The 22239-nt window shown below is 40.0% G+C and overlaps 1 protein-coding gene across 15 annotated transcripts in view; it reads right to left on the bottom strand.

Annotated features, from left to right (window-relative positions):
• LOC106504595 (uncharacterized) overlaps positions 1 to 22239 on the bottom strand; it is a 666799-nt gene that overhangs the window by 386338 nt on the left and 258222 nt on the right. For 11 of the 15 annotated variants that reach the window (XR_014812189.1, XR_014812191.1, XR_014812193.1 and 8 more), the window contains one exon: positions 1426 to 1576. The exons of the other annotated variants lie outside the window; for them this stretch is intronic. Coding sequence is in view for 2 of the 11 variants with exons in the window: in XM_084971625.1 (XP_084827751.1) it covers positions 1426 to 1576 (151 nt within the window). In the remaining 9 variants the exon portion in view is untranslated. The remainder of the gene's footprint in view (positions 1 to 1425; positions 1577 to 22239) is intronic. 15 annotated transcript variants of the gene reach the window in all.

The raw sequence follows: 22239 nt of genomic DNA, 5'->3' as shown, positions 1-22239 counted from the left end.
GTGCCTGACAATTTCATCTCCCAGTAGGTGAGGAAATGACTATCGAAAAGAGCTTATATTTGACCAAGGAGGAGGAATTGGCTGGTGAAGTGGATGTGACAGGAACCCGGGAAGAAAATGACCCTCTTATATATATGCCGCTCCCATTTCTATGACAATCAATTTCAAACAGTCTATCTCAATGCCCCCAAAAGCACATGGGTATTTGTCAGGTCATATTTCCTGATTTGAGTTTCAGAAAACTTGAGAGCTTTATCTCAAACTGTGTTCATTTCTCTTCTCAAGTATTAGGCAGACCTCTTATGCTAAAGAATTTAACACAATCATTTCCACAGAGTAGATACTCAGTGAATTTGTTTTGTTAAGTAGATGATGAAAATTTAGAACTAGGAAGGCGTGTGTGAGTATGAAAGTATCAACCCTTCCTGTTTTCACCTCTCAGGCAAGTGCAGTGCAAAAGACTGCAGAATTTCTGCCTGACTTTATCATCTCCCTTTGCTTTTGACTAATACCTAAGGCAAAACAATCAAAAAACACCTTTTGAGTAATTACTCTCAGGAAACTAGAGGAGAGAACTAACATCTTCTGGCACCATGTGCCAGGTAATTTATTTGGCACTTTTTGTACAATGTTTCGCTTAATCTTCAAAATAACTCTACATAGTGAGAATTATATTTTTCACATTACAAAAGAAAAAGGCTAAGGCTGGTGGAGGTTGGGAAGGGCTGGGATTGGGAACTAAGGCTTCCTGACTTCATGGAACACACTCCAATGTTAAAAACCACTAAGCTAAGTGCCCTGAAAGGATTTAAAAAGCAATATTCATTTCTAAACTTCACTGAAGCTCAACAGCCTAATTAAGGAGAATCACAGGCTCATCCAAACTTAGACTCAAGGATCTTAGAGAGCATCTCATCAACGTTCGTTATGCTCTAGAGGAAACCAAAGCACGAATGCACACAGTGCCTCACCAGAAGCCACACAGCTAGCGAGGAGCAGAGTCGGTCTAGAAATAAGACCTCCTAGCTCATGCTCAGGAAGGTGACATGCATTCTTTAACTTTCCATGTTTTATAAGCCATGTATTATAACCATGATGGGATACAAAGATAGTGACACATGACCCCTCTCTGTTCACACTTCAGTTGGAAAGAGAACAATATAACAAATATTCATAATACAACACTAGGCTAGTGGAAGCGGAGAGGAGCTGGATTAACGAGGGCGTTTTTTTTAGGATTCTTGGTTGTTAATGAGCTTAACTCAACCTGGTCTACTTAGACCAAAAGAAGCTGTAAATCTCTGAATGAGCCAGGCAATTTTCATGTTCAAATGCATGGTCTTGGAATGCTTTGTGCAGTTTGCTATTTTTGGCCAAGCCTTCCCAGAGCAGCGCTCATCTCCCCCCAAAGAGACTTCTCTTTACCTCTCTACTTCCCAAAGGCAAGATGTCATGCCTTTCCCTTGCCATTTTTCCGTCTCCAGTCTTCCATAATTGATGGATTTTCTGTCTCCTCCATCAGTTTGAGTTCTTCCAGAACAGAAACAGTGTCTTGCTTGTCTCTGAAACCCAGCACCTAGTATTTAGTAGACAAAATAAACTCTCATCAAATAATCTCATATAAACAGTAGATAAATGATTGTAACAAGCCATGTCGATGTCTACTTTTAACCATTAGATCGACTCTGTTAGAAAACTGCCTTTCAACACAGTTTTTAAAATCCCTTTTTAGACACTGACCACATTCCTGATGAGTACAACTCTTCGTGCCTCAAAATCAAGACACCGAAGTCTGCCTTTGGGACCTCCTGAGAGACCTGTGAAAAATCAATTCCCTACAAGAAATTGTCTTGAGCTAAAGGCTGACACATTCAAAAAGAAACTCACAGGTTACTTTAACATCACCAAAATGAACCCTGTCTTTTGGAATATGTTTTCCAGACAAGCTTTCTTTTCCAAAATTGGAGAAGTCACAACGATGTTCAAATACTGATTTGTGAATACTCTCTGGAAGAATTTACATCGTTTTAATGTTACAGCTTTTGAATTTGTTAGTGGACAAAGACTTCGTGATGTTTCCAACTGTAGCACACCACGGCTCATTTGTGACACTACAGATTGGCTTTAGAGTTTCTGATGCCTTTATTGGTTTGCTACAAAGCATACATTAAGTCAATAAATAAATAAATTTAAAATCTTCAGCTTCCATAGTAGTTGCCATCCATCTACTGGAATATGGCCTCATGTTCACCAGAACACAGAACCTGTCGCCTTCTATGGTTTCCTGTAGGAAATTCAATCATGTTCATAATCCTATAATTTTTGTACAGACTTGTTTTCTGAAGATTACATCGTCCTAAGACACAGTCAAGACCAGCTTTTGGACAGTAGAGATAAACTGCTGTAACCTCCATTTAGACTTTCCAACTTGGACAGTCCTGGTCACAATGATGGCAAGAAGAGAGAACAGGAGGCTTCATGCCAACATGTAAATGCTCTGGTGCAGAAGTAACACATGTCACTTTTCCCCATCTCATAAGCCAGAAACAGTCACAGGGCTACCTCTAACTGCAAAGGAGCAAACACATCTAGAGACGAGCCAGTTATCAGGGAAGAATCGTGATGTCCACACCTCTAACTCTCATAAAGTAGGCAAGTAACCAACAAAAATTTCCTTCAGAGATGTCATTGATTGAAGACAGTACTCAAAATTCAAGCACAAAATGCAAACACAAATAATAAGAAAAAACTGCTATTCCTCCTACTCCTAAGTTATTTATTAGTAAAATAAACAAGCTCATAAAATCTGATGTGTTCAGATATTCAAATACACTATCAAGACTTTGATATCTGTGGTCACAAATAATGATGCTTGTTGTCTATGTATATTATACCTAAGTATATTAGCCAATGAGAGTAATACGTGCACATGATTTTATAAATTAACATGAATTCCTAGACAAATAACTAAAGTATAAGTCTATATAGCCCTCTCTCCTCGCATATATATGCATGTGCATATGTGTCCATATATATGTATTTGTAAATAATAAATAATAATACAAAGAATATGAAATAAATACATATGTGATAACTCTACAAATATGAAACTAGGACCAGATAAGAACGCTAATCCTGAGAAACTGTTTTATATGGGATCCTCAGAAATGTTCTGGGTTACTGTGAACTAGGCATTTACTCTTAATGATAAGACAAACAGGAGTTCCCCTTGTGGCTCAGCGGTTTAAGAACCCAACTAGTATCCATGAGGATGCGGGTTGGATTCCTGTCTCACTCGCTCACTCGGTGGGTTAAGGATCCAGCGTCACTCCAAGCTGTGGCATAGATCGCAGATGAGGCTCAGATTTGCTGTGGCTATGGCGTAAGCCAGAAGCTGCAGCTCTGATTTGACCCTAGCCTGGAATTTCTACACACGTCAGGTGTGGCCCTAAAAAAAAAAAAAAAAAAAAAAGACAAACATGTGGCCAGAACTCTTAGACAAGGGTGGACAGAAGTAGTACAGACTGTCCTGAGAATGACCAAGGCAAATTCAGACACCCTGTAAAAGCTACCTTTTGCTTAGGTCATTTTATCAGCCATTGCATTTCTATGTAGGGAAGGGAGGGAGGGAGAGAGGAAGAAAGGAAGGAAAGAAGGAAGGAAAATAAAATAAGATCTGGTGGGTTTTGGTAGAGATTTATTTTAAGTTTGATTCTCCTCAAATTATTTTCAATAATGACAGTTTGGAGGTCAAATACGTAATAACAAGAATCACAATATATAACAAGATATTATCTAAATTGTTTCCTCTCATTTTTATTATTTTCTTTAGGATAAAGTTTCAAAGATTTATTCATCCAACTAGAAACATGCTAGATTTTTATAAAATTTTTAACTACATTCTTTTCCACCTATAGGGCCTCACCTGCAGCATATATATGGAAGTTCCCAGGCTAGGGGTCAAATCGGATATACAGTTGCTGGCCTGCACCACAGCCAGGCAACACAGGATCTGAGCCGCATCTTCTACTTACACCACAGCTCATGGCAACATCAGATCCTTAATGCACTGAGCGAAGCCAGGGGTTGAACCCACATCCTCATGGATCCTAATAGGGTTCATGAACTGCTGAGCCACAAAAGGAACTCCCTCTTCTCCACCTTCCTGATTTCCTTTGAACTAGATCCATGAACACAAAATGTTACCAGGTTGACGAATCACCAGGATTGTTACTGGAGTGACTGTTCATTTCTAAAATTGAAACTAAAATTATGAACAATATGATTTTCTTCATGAACGTGGAAGTCTGACATTTAAGGGAGGTAACCACATTTTCATGATTCCAAGGCTTGTGAACAGGGCAATATGAATTATAAATACCAAGCCAATTATTTTGGAAACACCTTCAATTATATTTAGTGTTGCTATCTGAGGACGTTTTACTTCCTTTATATGAATTTAATAAGAAGCTTCTTAATAAATAAAGGGAAAATAGAGAACTAGAGTTTTTAAAACACTAAACCAGCAAAATTAGAAGGTTCTTATGGCTAAAGTGTTTGTTTCATTAGTTATTGCTCTTAATTTTAGAAGTTTAAGTCTCATGAAACATGCTATTTTTTGTAAAGTATCCAAAAATGGAATAACATTTTTTCTCTTAATTTTGCCAGACTGCAATAAGAAAACAAGGGAAACTCATTAGCTTTGCAAATAGAAGCATCATTCTCTGTACTTCGTATATTTGGGGATAGTGGGAATATATGCCTCTCAGAGTAGAAGGAAATATTTGATGAAGATAATTTATTTTCTTCCTTATTGGCAAACCAATCCTTCAGGCTAGAGCAGGTTTTATTTGTTAGTTTGTTTTGTTTTTTAAACAAAACTGCATTATATCTTTTTATATGTATATGAATATTTAAATAGCCTTTTTGTTTTGGCATTTTTTTTTGTACGTAAAATTGGTACAAATAATACCACAACTGAGGAGTAGGAGATGGAAACTAGACGTCAAATAACTTGGGTTGAATTTATTTTATTTACTGATCATCAGGATGATTGCTATTCGCGTCACAAGAAAAGCGTTCTCTATCTAAGCAAGGTCTCAGTCTAAGAAGGTCAAAGGCCCTTGGTGTAGATGAAATCTAGAGATCAGCAAATACAGTGCCCACCACTCATGTTTCTCCATGCACAATGCATGCGCCACTTGGATCAGAATCCACTGAGGTGCATCCGAAACAGGCATGCCACGTAGCAGTACTGTCGACACCATTTGCATGCTTTCCAACATTTGAGAACAAACCTAATTATCTTTCACATGAGAGCTCTTCCATATTAAAGGCCAGTATTCCCTTGCTGATGAAAATTTTCTTTCTAAGCCCCCTGTGACCAGGTATAGCTAAAGAGCTGATAGAAAGTGTGCAGATAACCACTCTTTCTCACATCAGATTTAAAATGAGAGCATCGTTATTTGTCAGAATTTATCAAATCCTCGTTTCTAAGGAGACTAAAACTAAAAGGCATTTCAGCAGACAACACCTTCCAAACTCTTAGCCCGGTGCCTGGTGCTCAAGTCCAAGTGGCAGCAGTTGTGGTGGAGGCAATGGCAGCGTGGTGGCGACAGCAGTCCTGGAGGCCATGGCATTACTGCCAAGCTTGGCAGGCTCACTGCTGCCTGCCTGCCTGCCTGTCTCCCTTTCTCTCCCCCTTTCTTTCCTCCTTGCTTCCCTGCTTCCTTCCTTCACATATTTTTTTTTTTTTGGAATTTTAGTATTTATTAAAGTCTTATGTGCACATGGTAACAAATGAAACAATACAGAATAGCATTAATTTTTCTAAAAAGCAAAACTCCTTTTGCACATTCCATCAATCATTTGTGTGAACAAAGCCAAGTTCACATAAGGGCACTATCTTTCAGTTTTTGTTTTTAGCCCTTCTGATGATTTTCTTTCTATTAAGTCACATGTTAATAACTATATTTCTTGACATACGACTCAAGGGCAACAACTGATGACTCTACAGTATGATGAATTATCTCCCTAAACTTCTACTCTCTCCCTTCCCTTCTTCCCAAAGTTTATAATTTTTTTTTTTTGTCTTTTTGTCTTTTTAGGGCCGCACCCGCAGCATAAGGAGGTCCCCAGGCTAGGGGTCTAATCGGAGCTGTGGCCGTCGGCCTACGCCAGAGCCACAGCAATGCCAGATCCAAGCTGCATCTGCGACCTATACCACAGCTACAGCAACACCGGATCCTTAACCCAATGAGCGAGGCCAGGGATCGAACCCACAACCTCATGGTTCCTAGTCGGATTCATTAGCCACTGAGCCACAACAGGAACTCCTCAAAGTTTATCATTGATACTATTTTCCACTTCTTCAAATAATCATCTCTGTAACATCATGTAATTAACCGATACCTCTTTCTTGTTCCAACAACTTTTGACAGAATCTCTTGATTCTCAACCACATGAAGTGAGGATTGTTAGCAGCATGCTCTTTGTTCCTCTATTTCCATGCTACCTTTATCTCCACAACATTTTCACTTGGATGATTCCAAGCATCGTCCATAAATTGATCATAAAATGTGAAAAGCAATGACCAGCATTTAATAAGTGTGGTATGTTAAGACTGTGTTTGTTTAGTTCCAAGATTGGGTTCTTGGACCTAAAGAGGGGGAATATTCTATGTTATTTGATTTGTTACCACATGCATATGACGTGGGCAAACTTTTAAAGAAATAGTGAAAAATGCAGTATATATAGAGAAGGGAGGGAGGCAAGAGGTCTACAAGCATAACCACTAACGCCACGGTCTCCCCATCCAACACCACTACCACTCGGGCCTCCACAACCAACACCAGCACCAGCATTACAGGGAACGAATTCTTTTTCCTCGTTTTCCGTAAGTGGCCAAAATCACTACACATGTCATTTTGCTTCCTATTTGTAAGGTTTTTTATTAGTTGGGTTTTAAAATTCCAAGCTACTTTCCTTTATCCTTGTATTATTTGCCTTAATTATATCCTTACCTCTAAAAAATCAATCTCTTGATTATACCGCCTATGCTGATTCGAATGTTTATTTTCTTTTCTTATAAGCATTCTCCAGCTCTCTCTTTCTGCAAGGCACTGTTCTCTCACTGTAGAGACCCCACCTAAGTCTAGACCTACTATTTTCTGCATGCCTTCATCTTTGTGTTTATTTGTTCACTTTCCATATATAATGCTTTGTTACAGAGCATTTTAAAATAATGCCTGAGAACGACTAGAGTTTGTCAAATCGCCTTGAAAGTTTGAGACTATGAGCCTTTGTTTGCCAGCAACAAGTGTTTCTTGAAACTTCGAGGATCTGTGTTAGCCCTGATATTCTGAAATCTTACAGTGATGTTTCCAGATGTGAATCATTCTTCCTCTATTCATTGTTCTGGACACTTAGTATGTCTTTTTAATATAAAAATGCATGTCCTTTCCTTTATCCTTGAGAAATTCTCTTTTACCTTTTTATTAAATTTCTCTTCTATTTGCTCAGATTTCTGCTTTTGAGATTCAATTGACCGAAAGTTGTACCTCCTACATGGCTCCTATAGGTGCCTTCTGATTTTTTCATGCTTTTCCTATCTTTTTCTTTTTTTAAGTTCAAATTTACTTATCAGTCTGTGAATAGAAATTCTTAATTTTTCATTATATTTTTAGTTTTTATTGTTTTCTGATTTTATTTTTTAGAGAATAGTATTTTTTATTTTATTGATGTGACATCTAATTGATTCTGGGTGTATCAACTTTCCTTCTGTTCTGTGAATTGTCTCTATTTCCCCCAGCATGAGTTTTTCTGTTTGTAGTGGCCTTTCTCTTTCAAGTTTCTGGTTCTCATTACATAACTGGTGATTCAGGGTACATGCTTAAAACAAAGGACTTTCCAGCTCATATGGGTTGCCTCTGCTTTCTATGAGGAGAGCTCCTTCTAACCAGGTCTCAGAGTGAGAATTTTAATGAGGTTTCTGTGTGGAAAAGATACGTTCCTGGCAGGGAGGGTGTGTCAAATGATTGGCAAATGTCATAGTAGGAGCAGCAGGCAGTGACCGGCTCAGGAAAGCCGCAAAGCAGCTTTGGGCTGGAAAAGCTTCTAGCCAGGTTCCCTAGATCTAGACAAATGCTAGTATGAAAGGGTTTTATTCAGAGGTATTGAAATTCACACTAGAATAGTTAGCTTTCCCCAAATATTCAATTCGATTTTGTTAGAGAAAAGTCTCCTGGTCCTCTTTCTTACTTTGCCAATCTGCGCTTAGGTAACTATTCCTGGTATCTGTTCCTCCTTAGGTATCTGTTCCTGGTAACGCAGTTGGTAAGCATTTTTTTTTTTTTTTAATGGCCTAGAGCAAGTGCAGCTTATGGGGTCAAATCGAAGCTGCAGACAGCCTGCACCACAGCCACAGCAGCCACATCCAAGCTGTGTCTGTGACCTACACCATAGCTCTTGGCAACACAGGATCCTTGATCCACTGAGCGGGGCCAGGGATTGAACCCCTATCCTCATGGATACTAGTCAGTTTCATTACCACTGAGCGTCAATGAGAACTCCATGTTGCTAAGTTTTAAACACTGGCAATCTGACACCAACACCTGCCCTCCTCACCATTGCACTATGCATCCTTCCTAAGCCTCAAGGATACGTGAAAAATATTTGATGAGGTGTTACTATTTCTGATTGGAAACAAACTGAAAATTTCCATATTCCTTGTACATGGACGCTCAGACCTTTAGCATTTGTACAGATCCAGCTTGTAAAAGAAAGATGCACAAGTGGCACAAATTTTGTCCAATTATCTTTCTAATGCCACCATAGTTTTCAGAGATGTGGGAGAGGATGGCAGTGCCACCAGGTTGATGCAATTTTCCTATTAATGGATACTCAGTGTATCTTGCCAGTTTCAGAGTTATTTGTCCTGGTGATAAACCTTAAGATTTAGCCAAAAGTTGCTGGGAGCTGCACCAGATGGGCTGGCCCTCACCTCTTCTGAAATCCTCTTTTGATAGATGTTTATGCTCCAGCGCCTCCCCTTGTCCTGTCTACTTTCGGTCACTCCCAAATCTGTGGAAAACTCTTGTTCCCTAGCCACACCCATGCTATACACTCTTCCTAATTTCCTTTGATATTGTGGGAAGGGGCTCCAAAGGAATGAGGGACACATTTTGAATAGTTTAAAGTATGTAATATAACATTCTTCCTGGAACATTTGAAGATGCTTTCAGAGTTTGATCCAGTTCTAAGAAATGTTGACAATACCATGTTATTCCATGAATGCTTTCCTTAGATTTTTTTTTCCCCTTTCTAAAATCTAGGGGAAAAATCTCTTTGAACAACAAATTCTCATCTAGCCTTTATACTCTTGTCATCATAAACCACTAGATTTTTAAAAGTCTTTTTTTATATCAACAAATCTTTTCTAATATCCATATATGGATTCCTTGACAAATCACACCTAAATTTTATTCCAGTCTCAAAATGAGCTACAAATTGAAGTTTACAAGTAATATTTCACTCATAGCTACTTCACCACTATTTTTCACAAAGACACATATCTGCATAAAAATACTCCTAAAGTAGGTGCTGCTATAGCAACTGAGTATTCCTTTCAGCTCAGGATGCCTAAGGGTGCAAACCGCAAAACTGACAATTCTCCTGGTAGTTCTCGACAGTATCAAAGCTGAAACATAAATTTTTTTCTTAAAAGGATGTTTCTTCTCAAGGTCACCGATCCCAGAGTCAAATTTAAATCCTGAACTATGCTCTGAATTAAGCAAATATCATTTCTAATAGCACTTGTATTTTCAGCTTCAGCGCTGCTTTTGAACTTGCATAATTAAGTTCTTATTTTACTTCTCATCCTTCTATAGTTGACTCTACAATGGTTTTTCCTATGAGTAGTTTATCTAAGGGAATCATGGAGGAAGGCCAGAAATCAGACCATTGTTAAAAATTATACCAACTATGATTTATTGAGTGCCTGATAGATGTCAGGCTGCATTTGCTAAGCTCTTTGCAAAAATTATCTCATTATATCTTTATGAAAACCTTATTTATTGGATGAGAAAGGAAGAAAGGAAGGAAGGAAGGAAGAAATAAAAGAAAAGGAGAAAGAAGGATCCCTGAGGTCCACTTAGCCTAACTCCTCATACCATTAGCTGAAAACCTCCATCATAGTGTGACGTATTTCACTCCTTAATACTTCAGCTACACAATCAGTATCTGCAAAGCACAGAGGCCAAAAGAGCTTGGAGAAGATGCTCTTCTCAAGCTAATAAACTGATTTTCCCCAATTCTGGACATTCATCCAATTGAGAACATATCCAATGTGTGAATTTCATATGCAGATGATATGTATATGTATGCACATATGTGTGTATATGTATATATATTTTTCATTATCTATTCATCTGTCAATAAAAATCTAGGTTGTTTAGATATCTTGGCTATTGTAACTAATGCTGAACATGCAGATAGGTCTTCAAGACTGATTTAATATCCTTTGGAAATATACCCAGAAGAGGGGTTACTGGATCATATGGTAGTTCTATTTTAATTTCTTGAGGAACTTCCATACTGTTTCCATGGAGGATGCACCAGTTTTGGAAACATTATCCCCGGATGAGGTGTATGTATGTTGAAGACTGAGATGTGTTGCATAACAGTGGTGGTTCTCAAATTTGGGAGCCCATCAGTATTACCTGGGAAGCGCTAGCAAAATATCAGTGCCTGTGCCTAACCCCCAGAGTTTCTGATTTATTTGCAAACCAGTAGTTCTCAAATTTTGCCATACTTTAGTATCACCTGAGGGGATTTTAAAGCTGCTGATACCAAAGCTACATTGCAGACCAATTAAAAGTAGACCAGAAAGATAGGTGGGAGAAAGAAGACCGAAAGAACTCGTGATTAATTGGATGCGGAGGGCGACAGAGAGAAGTCAAGAATGGCATCCGGATTTCCGGCTGTGTTTCTCACGTGCTCTGTTGGCAGCAGCATTCTCTTGTGAAATCCACATTTTTCCAGCCCTGTGGCAAAGGGGAAAGGCCCTTTGAATATGTATTGATGCGGGGTTGGGGGGGGGGGTCTTTTCAAAGAATTGGAATTTTAAACTCAAAAAAATAGATTTCCCCAATATGCAGAAACATCGATTTCTATTTCTTGTGCAAAACCTTTAACTATCGCCCGCACCCACAGAAGGACTGTTCACGCTGCATTCTGATCATTTGTTTCCTTGTATGATTCCACCATCAGACTAGGAGCTCCTTAAGGGATACAGCACCTTTGTATTTCCAGAACGCCTAACGGGTAGTAGATGCTCTTGAATGCGATTTGAATGAAGGCGCAAACGGTCAATAAATAGAATGTAGTTTACGCAAAGGGATAATAAATTCTCTTTGATGTGGCTGCTTCCTAAACACACTTTTCTCCCCATTCTGCTTGAGTTTTCTTTTCTGTCCCTATTTTCCCATAGAAAGCGTACAGGCAGCCACTGCCAATTAATGCGAAACACCTTCATTGGTCCAAGGGGATAGTATTTCTGATTAAGAATTAATACACTTTGGCATGAAGCTGTCAATGTCAATCGGTTTAAATCAAACTGAAATGTCAAGCCACTTAACATATGGCTTATCCATATCTAATGCTGAGAGCAAGGGTGACTTTCTCCCAAAGAGAAAACTACGCTGCTGCACAGTGAGCTGCAGAGTCTTTAAAGGGCCAAAGTCCATCTGAAAATGCGTGAGATCTTGTACTTCAAATATTCAACACAGGCCCTCTCCTAAGCACATAAATGAATCATAAGGGAGCGGGGATCGGTCTGCCTCGTTCTTCACATCACTCCTGAGACGACAACAGGGCCTGGTACAAGGTGGACACACCACGAATATCGGCTAAAGGGGAAAGATATGCATAGTTATTTGTCAAAGCGAAAACATCACTCTGCCTACCACCACAGAGGCCTTCGGCAGTCATGTGTTTTGCTGGGGTTTGTTTTAAAATGCAGTGGGAGTGCTTAAAGGACAAGTCCTGAAATGTTGATAGTGAAGAAAGAGGACGTCTAAATTATTGGTGCTAAGAAAAGCATGAACATTATCTGTGTCAATGGGATTATCAAAACCGATACTATTAACCTGCACGTTCTCTTGTGAAACCAAACCACACCAACACATCCACACTGGCCCTTGCAGAGTAGTACTTTGGACTTACCAACAAAAAACTCATGAAGAGCCTTTCAACACTTGGATGATATTAAAGAGCCTCCGTGCCAGACCTCCACCAGGAAAACGATGTTATACACTTAATAAAAAATAACCAACTATAGGATTGCGATTTTACCATATGCCAGACAATGTTGAATGTTACCCTTTTATAGTTATTCACTTACAATTTGTCAGAAACCCATCAGGTTGCTACTCTCATTCTACCCATTTCACAGATGAGAAGTTGAGGCTGAGAAAAGTTAAGCAAATTACCCCATGTCACAAGGCTAAAGGGTGGTAGAGATAAGACTCATACCCAGGCAAAATACAGAAGTGGTTTAACAACAATGTAAATATAGTTCAAACTAGTCTGGTAATTCTCTAGGCACGTTTAAAGGAAAACAGTTAAGTGTTATGAGTCTATTGCTGAATGAGCTGTTAAAAGGGCAAAACTAATCATTCATTGAGAAGAAAACCAATAAATAAAGTGTCGTCTTTGTGCTCAGCATCGTTTGGGGGGCGAGGACACAGTAGAATTAGGCTAGGAAATGCCCTTGCCCTCACGGAGCTTACATTCTAGGGAGGCGGGAATAGATAATATGCATGAAAATATATAAAAGGAGTATTTTCAGATTATAGCAAGTGCTATGAAGAAAAGAAAGCAGAGAATGTAACGAGAGTGACTTTATGACTTAAAAGTTACTGTAAGCTGAGTGGTTGAAAGATTTCTTCGAGATAGTGGCTTTTGGGCTGAGCTCTGTATTGGCAGGAAGAGCAGCCACTTGACAGTCTAGGAAAAGAGAAATTTAGCATGAGGAACAGTTGATGCAAACGTGCAAAACCTGGGGAAACTCTGGAACTCAAGAAGCAGAAATAATGCCAGTGTAGGAAGGAAAGAAAGAAAAGGAAAGATGGGGATGGAAGAAAAGGAAGTAGTTCCACTGGGAGTTTCGATGGAATTTCAGTAATTGCATCAAATACATAAAGTCATTTGTGGCTAATTGACATCAGTCCCTTCAATATTGTGGGTTCCATCTACTAAAATGGATGTCTCTTTAGTTCAGGCCTCTTTCATGTCCTTCAGTAAATTCTCACAGTTTTCTTTATACATACCCTACACAATTCTGAAGTTTGTTCTTACACACTAATTTTTAAATTATTAGAAATGGGATCCTAATTGTTTCTTCTTGTATATATCAAAGAGGTTATAAGACCAACACAGCAAATTTGGTGAAAAATTCTTGTTCCTAAATGTTCCTAAATAAGCCCTTATTGCGAGTGAAATTCTCTCTTTTCTTCTCTAGCGCCGAATAAAAATAACACATTTTTCTTCCTTATTAAGCTCCAATCTGACCACCTCTCTTAACGGATATTACTCCCTCCTCTCCTCTCCTCCCTTCCTTCCTTCCTCTCTCCCTTCCATTTATCTATCTAATTAATAAACATTGATTTCAGAATCTATTACGTCAGAAACTATGCCTGAAACACAGAAATACAACCTTAAATTTCTTATGGCTTTTGGAGGTCAGCTAATTAATAAGCAGTTGAAACGCAACAGTTTAAGTGTTCTGGCAGAAGTGGGAGTAGTTTGTGATGGGAGCAGGATGGAGACCCCTCCCTGAGCCCAGTGGGTAAAAAACACACCCAAGAAAGGATCAGCCTAGAGGCTGGAAGACCTGGGCACAGACTGTCCAAAGAGCATTGGACAAATGAGTACATGCATCAGCCATGCAACAACCACCCAATCTGGGTGATCTGTACAAGAATACGTATTTTTCAGTTACACAAGTAACCACACATACATGTTCATTTTAAAAATCCAATCAAAAACTAGGACTATGGAAATAAAAATTTTAGGCATATGCTTTATTTACCTGAAGCTTATAGACAGTAATTTTTAACCATATGGTTATGTGGACTTTCATAATTGTTTTCTTTCTTTCTTTTTTTCTTTTTTTTTTTTTTTTTGTCTTTTTGCCTTTTTTAGGGCCGCACCCACGGCATATGGAGGTTCCCAGGCTAGGGGTCTAATCAGAGCTGTAGACGCTGGCCTATGCCAGAGCCACAGCAACACCAGATCCGAACCACATTGCGACCTACACCACAGGTCATGGCAATGCCGGATTCTTAACCCACTGAGCGAGGCCAGGGATCTAACCCCCAATCTCATGGTTCCTAGTCAGATTTGGTAACCACTGCAGCATGACGGGAACTCCCATAATTGTTTTCTAATGTATATATACATGCATAATGTACATGATATAACTATACATATTACTCTGCAAATTCCTTTCTTCATTGAAAATATCTTGGAACACTTATGCTGTCTGTACACATAGATATCATTCTTTTTAATATCTGTGTGATATCTGTTTTTATACAGAAGTGATATGTATTCACATGTTCACAGTAGGAAAAACAGAATTAAACCTAAAAAGTGGAAATGAAAGTACCTCAATCCTCCCAGAACTCCCCACCCCCATTCTCATTCCCCAGAGCTAACTTTAAAGTCTCATGCATCCTGAGAGATGCCGTGGGTGTGTGTGTGCAAATATTTCCTCCATTCTCTTAAAGTCAAGCTGCTCTCAGGACCCATCAGGACACAGACACCCCACTTCTGCAGGGCGGATTCTCCATTCTGGGAAGAGCTGTAAGTGAGGTGTACAGAGGTGGGTTGGCTGCTCATCATAAAAGAGTACCTTGAAGAAAGTTCTGTTTAACACGCAGTATTACCTCAGTAAAGGCCAGTCGGAAAAGACTTGCATTTCCTGATGTGAAATACTTTTTAATGGAGGAACAGGCTAAGGGTAAACAGAACATGCTCTTATTCCAACTACTGCAGGGAGGATGGAGAGTTTGTAAATTATTCACTCTTTTAAGCCAGGTTATTCAGAAAATGAATTTTAATAGGGCACAGGAAAATCAACAGGATCCAGAGGTAAAGCATCCATTTGAATTGCTACCTGCCACAAAGAAACTAATACTGTATCCTCTAGCTAAGAACAGTCACCTCTCCATGCTGCAGGATTATGAGTGATTCTAGCTCCTGGTTCCATGACAATTTACAATAAATGAGGCTTGAATTTGCAGGAATTATTTATTTATTTTGAAGTGAATCTGTGATCTGTGAATGACCCTATATCTTGTTACTAGGGGGAAAGAAGTACTAGCTACTGGAATGAAAAGAAAAGAATGTAACATGTTCAACATAGAGTTTTCACAATTTTCCCCAATAGCCTCAGTTCAATAACATTCACAAGGAGATCAGCAAAGCAAAACTCTTATCCACACATGAGAGATGAGAAAATGGATCCCCTCACACTTGTAAGGTGGCTTGTCCAATTTTACCTAAAAGGTTCATGAGCAAGCAAGCCAGGACAGGAGGACTTTTCACCACAGAGGCTCTTAGGGTCATATTCAAATATTTAATAATTATGAAGCTAAGATTAATAATTTTATAAATCAACTTTACAACAAACAATTCAAAGAAGGACCCGGTTTAAAAAGAGTATCTGGGATACCACTCACAGCATGTCTTCAGAACAAGAAAGCACAGTCTCAGGAATTTAAAAACTTGGTTCAGTTCATGCCCCTAAAAAGTGACAATGGTTCTGCTAGAAAATTCTACCTTGTTCCATAAATTTTATTACACTATCACACCTAGAATTTCAAAGCATTTAGAGTGAGGATTGTTCTATTTTCCCAATCCATGAAACAGAGCAGCTAAAGGGGTTTTCACCCTTACTTACCAGTGGTTTAAAACTGCAGTCATACCATTGGGAGAATTAGCAGCTAGCTCCCAAAGCAAGTATACTCAGCCTCACGCCAAAAGTCTTAATTAACTGTTATATCTAAACAATCACAGTGATTTCTCTAGGAAGTCAGTGCAAGTGTAGAAGTCTTTAAGAGCCCATTGCTTTGATCCTTTACAGGGTAAGATGTTACTCCAACAGAAGGATTGGGGGAGATTTTCTAAATATGACCACTTGGGGGCAGTATTATCATGGCATTGAAAGACTTTCAGCCTCCACATTTCAGAAGGCAAGTGGAAAACATCCTTTTGTGTCCTCTTCTTTGAGTTAGAGATATGCAAAAAAGATAGCAAGCTGTGCAGTCCCAGAATAAAGAGCTCCATTTCTTCTGCCCAGCTTAACTGGAGGGATGTGGGTGCAGGATGAGGGGCGACATCACAGCCTAATGAGCCAATTACTTTGAGTGGCACAAATACACCTGGGGAGTCAGAGGACGGTTCTTCCACCAAGGGAAAGAAAACAACAGGATTTGCCTATAATTTTAGGCAAGTTACAGGCTTAAAATGTCTTCCCTTTTCTCTTTATTGGACTTTCCAATAACGACAACAAAAACAGAAAGAGATGTTTACATTGGCATTTTCCCTTTCTGTTAATGACTTCTAATTTGTACAAGTCACATCTTTCCTAGCAATAAATCTACTGTGCAAACAGCTTGCAAATCTATGCATTCAAAATGTGTCATCCAGTTATTCTCAGATACAATTTTATTATGGAGGAAACTAGCTCTCGCTCTCTCATACACACACATATGTATATGTATATATGTATGATGTACATAAGAGAGAGAGAGCTTGGATATTTTTCCTGGTTACTAAAAAGACTACCTCACAACAAATCTGTATCGTAGGTGTCATTACTTCCCTTTTACAGCTAGGGAAAACAAACTCAAGAAAAATTAACTGAACTGACTCACTTTCCCACCAAGAGTAAATGAATGGGCAGAACCTGATGTATTTAGCACACAAATCCACAATTTTTCTTCTCAGCAGACTGATTTCACACTCAGAATCACTTCTTCCTCAAGAAGGAAACAAGAAAAAGCTGATAAACCTATCGTTCAAATGAACCCTGATGTTTTAAACATAAAAAGGAGAAGGATAAAATGCAGATGGTTGAAAATAACAATCATCCATGAAGACATAAAATGAAAGTTAAAAACGTCTCTACGATCCACACCCATGCCCCCTCCACAAACATTATCACCATAATAACTAATAAATAATTTAAAATACAAGTGTAATATATTATGGTATATATAATAATATAAGCTGCACTTATAAAACACCAACTATTAGCCAGGCAGTTTGCAGCACTTTAAAAGTATTAAATCAATTAATCAATTAAATCATTTCACATGCATAAATAGCCAGAAACTCATTTTTATTAATGTTAAAGAGATCTTACTCTTCACAGTATTTTGAACTTTCTCCCTTTTTCTTAATTTTTTTTTCTTTAAACGTGTATTTTGGAGTTCCTTCTATACCCATGCAGCCTGATCTTTTTTTTTTTTTTTTTTGCATAGAATGTTCCATAGCAAGGATAAATCATAATAACTGAACAGTCACCGATCGTTTATTTGCTTTCCCTGTGATCTTAACTAAGAAACATGTACGGTTAGTGTTCTTTAATTTAGAAGTAACATCCTAGCAACAACCATAAAAGGCTCAATATGGTTAAAGAGTGCTTAGATTAGAAAGGAACTGATAAAGAAAAATATTATTCTTATGGTTTGAAAAACAATCATGTAACAGCATTGCCAGTCACCTTGAGGCTGCAATAAGCAGCACTGTGGTGACCAAGGACAGAGGCTGGCTGACTTCACAGGTCAAATTAGCCTGTCCCATTGAGCACTGGAAACCTCCTTCATGAGAGATACTCTCTGACAGGCATTTCCATGAAATAAAACGATCCTCATGCTTCGGGCTCACAGCAATAGGTTCCCATCAATATCTTCTAAAATAATGATCGTTATGCTACCGTCTGGAGAACCAAGGTGAGCCTTCGTTAAGTCTATCCATTCCATTTAGCTTCTGGATAAGAACAACAAAAATAAGGAGGACTGGCGCCCAAACTCCATTGATTACCCGGCTTCCACTTACCCTCCCACCCCAGCTGAAGGACTCCTAGCATCAGTAGCAGCTCAAACCCTTTATCTAACAATGATCAAAAAACCCAGAGTTTTCCATGTCCCCAGTGAAGTCACCCTGCCAAATGGCTACAGGTCATTATAGGGAAGGGCCAGAGGAATGCTTACTATATAAACCATTTTTGGCAAGATTTTCATAAGAGATGTGCCATCTCCTTCTGTTCGTAGGTTCTGGGTCTGTGAACCGATATAGATGTGGAGACGGGATGAGGAGCCATGATTTCCCATTGTGACCACTGGCATCAGGCTTCTGCCCACTCCACCAGCTGTCAACCTTTTCTTCTCCTTTCCCCCGTCCCCGTCCCTCTCCTTCTCTCTGCCACATCTCCTCTCTCTCTCTGTCTCCCTTTGTGTGGCTGTCTTACTCTCTCTCTACCTCTCTTTCTACTACCCCCCAGAGAATGTCATAATTTAATAATTATCACCCCGATCGTAGTTGGACAAGACACCCCCTCTCCACTCTGGCCCTGGATGCCCATTATAATCATTATTTCTATCATGCAACTGGCATTTAGATACTGCCATGTGGCTTTCACCATTGCCAAAATCCACCATCCATATGTGACAGCATTCAGTTTCATGGCAGCATCTCCCACTGTCCAACCAGCCCTAAATAAAACAGCCATCACTGAGCTATTGAAAAGCCGGGGTGCCCCTCACCAGTGGGTTCTTCACTCCCTTAGTGAAGAGTGTGTTCCCTGGGCTCTCCTGGGAAGCACAGTCAGCTACTGCACCCTCAGAGTCTTTCACAGTAAAGCCATTTCAAACATCTCCACCCACCCAAACCTTCTGATCCATTCCTGAAGATGCTTTCAGGGAGGTTCTGGCATCTCCATTCACTGTAGCTCACGTTTATATTCAAACTCCAAGGTGCCTCTGCTGAAAATGCAGATATCTTTTCCAGAACATGAATCTGAAGTCATGAATAAGTGCCCGCACATAAAAAAAATTCTTCCCCATGCAGCCTTATAATTTACTCTGCCTGCTCTAATACCCTCTAATTCCACTCTCACAAATGCCCACCCCCCAGTTATTAATAGTACATATTAGTCGACATTTGAAATTCCTTTGGGATATAAGTTATTGTCCCCCCCGGGGCCCAGACCGTGCGTCCCCATTCAGACAGCGAGTGCTAAAATCTGATCTAGAGGAACTGAGGGTTGGTGGAGGCAGAACTTGAGACCGGGAAAGCACTGCCAGCCCCTGTTTCCTGGTGCAGTTTCACACGGTCTCCATGCAGTCGTTTTCGGTCAAGGGCCTAACAAAGGGAGCACCTTGGCTTTGCATCTGGCCTGTTATTCCGAATCTGCATCCTCTGATTTCCTGCACAGTCTGATGCCGAGCTATAACAGGTCTCGCTGCCGTTCAGAGCAGCCACAGAGCCCCTCTGCCTTTCACAGCATGCTTCAGGTTGGCTGTTTACTTCTCTGAGTCTATCATTTTCTTTGCCAAAGATTGCAATGCAGTTAATCCACTCCAATATCTTCACAATTATTTTCCCCAAACTGATTATTCAGCAGAGCCTTTCCATAAAATAATGTTTAACCTACTCCCTTCACCTCATTCCAATTAACTATAGATGAAAAAATTAGTAATTGTAATGCCACTCCATGCTAGGGGTTATTACCTGGGGAGTTACTGATAGTATGGGTAATTAGAGCATAGTAACCCAGATCCAAAACAGATTTTTGGGGTCTGCTTCTTCTTTTTTTTTTTTTTTTTTTTTTTTTTTTTTTTTTTTTTTTGGCTGCCCCGTGTCATATGGTGTTCCCAGGACAGGGATGAGATTTGAGCCTCAGTTGCAATGTGAACAGCAGCTGCAATAATGCCAGATCTTTAACCCACTGTGCCGGGCCAAGGATCAAACCCACATCCTAGTGTTGCCAAGATGCCACTGATCCCATTATGCCACAGTGAGAACTCTGGGGTCTGCTTTCTAGGGCTTTTCCTGATCCCAAATGGCATAACACAGAGTTCCCACAAGGAGGAATTTACACTATTATTGACAAGAAATATATGTGGGACAGGAGATAGGACAGTACAAGATATTTCACCAGTAACCACAAGATAAGAGAATAAATTCTCAAGCTGAAGTATGAACGGTACTCTACAACCCATCTGAGAAAGTGGTGACTGCACTTGAAGAGTCAGGGACGTGTTCATGGAGAGTTAAGGTGACAGCATTTCTCAGCACTCACTCTGCGTCAGAACTATGCAAAGCCCTCTATATTTAACTCTTTTTATAATCCTGTGCTGTAGGTAGTACTGCCGGCTCCATTTTAGAAATGAGAACACTGACTAAAGCCTAACGAATTCCCACAGAGGCCAAGGGGCAGAGCCAGGGGTCATGCTTTCGAACATTATGCTAAACTTTTTTTTTTTTTCTGGAAGACTCAATGCTGGCCCAACTTTCATAAGGTTCTTTTTTATCAACTATAGAAGGAAAAAGAGTACCTTAGGCAGAAAGGAGACGAGATGCAAAGTGAGAGAGATGTGAAAGGAGCTACCCATGCTTTAGGGTAATGAAAAAATTCAATGTAAACTGGGAGCCATTACGAGGATGTCTTTGTTTGGGCTACTATAGCAAAATATGATGGACTGGGTGGCTTATAAAGAACAGAAATTTATTTCTCACAATTCTGGAGACTGAAAAGTCCAAGTTCAAGTGTCAGCAGACTCCTTGGCTGGTGAGGTTCACTTCTCTGGTTCAGAGATGGCTGTCTTCTGGCTATGTCTTCACATGGCAGAAGAGGCAAGGGAGCTCCCTGGCGTCTCTCTTGTATGGGTACTAATTGGGGCCCTGCCCCGATAACTTAATCACCTCTCAAAGGCTCCACCTCCCAATACCATCACACTATAGACTAAGCTTAAACATGAAACGGGTGTGTGTGGTGGTGGGGAGTGGGCACCATGTTCAGTCTACAACAGAGGGTTAAAGATTGGTGAACAGGAGTTCCCGTCGTGGAGCAGCGGAGGCGAATCTGACTAGGAATCATGAAGCTGTGGGTTCGATCCCTGGCCTCACTCAATGGGTTGAGGATCCGGTGTTGCCGTGAGCTGTGGTGTAGGTTGCAGGCTCAGCTTGGATCCTGCATTGCTGTGGCTGTGGTGTAGGCCAGTGGCTGCAGCTCTGATTGGACCCCTGGCCTTGGATCCTCCATATGCCCAGGTGCAGCCCTCAAAAGACAAAAAAACAAAACAAAACAAAACAAACAAAAATGAGTGGCAAATAGGTGAGAGAATTTAGACTGCACAATTCATTGGTAAGTTTTACAACAGTCCCATTAGGAGGTCATGAAACTGAAAAGACATCACGGCCCCAGATACCAGCAAAGAGGCATAGAACTCGTGCCTGCTCATCGCTGCTATCTTTACCCCTCTCCTCCCTGGGTCTAGGCACCAATACCCACTTGGATCCACATGACTTTGGGCAAGTCAATCAACCTCACTGTCCTAGGTTCTCTAGGTATAACATGAGGAAAATAACAGCTGCTACCTACCTACCTTATAAGCTTGTTACAAAGACTAAATGAAATAATGCAAGTACAGTACTCAACATCCACAATTTAACTTGTAAGAATTTAACCACACACTCTTGTCCAGAGCTGGAAATATAAAGAAAGTAAGAGAAGGAATAACAGTTCAACATTATGTGAATTTCCACTTTTGATAATTGGTAGCTCTCCCTTGGCGGGAAGGGAGGTGTGAATCTGCTGTTCCCATATTTAGTCCCAGTTCCCCTCTGCCTCTCAGAGTGTGAGCATCTCACAAACTAGGAGCCATGTGTGCTTAAAGCTATGTCTTCGCACAGTGAATGAAACAGTATGTATTCAATGAATGTTCACCAAGCGTTTGCTCGTATACTTGTTAATATCGTTCTCCTCCACTCTTCATCTTCCTAGCAGCCTGTGACCTCTGTCCCCAGTTGGTTTGTCACATTTTCTCTCTTCCAGAGAGAGCTGTCCTATGTTGGGGACTTCGTCCACCCTGGCCTGTGGAGGAGTTCCTAATTGGCCGTGAGTGATTTCCTTCATGGCCACCTAGAAGCAGCTACCCTTTTAGAATT

Source organism: Sus scrofa, chromosome 8, assembly GCF_054392235.1.
Source record: "Sus scrofa isolate SSC_HxYL_T2T_F1_AM1 chromosome 8, Sscrofa_HxYL_maternal_Yorkshire_Landrace_v2.0, whole genome shotgun sequence".
Classification (NCBI taxonomy): Eukaryota; Metazoa; Chordata; class Mammalia; order Artiodactyla; family Suidae; genus Sus; species Sus scrofa.
Note: the sequence above shows the minus strand (reverse complement) of the source record. Positions and strands in the feature narration are given on the sequence as shown.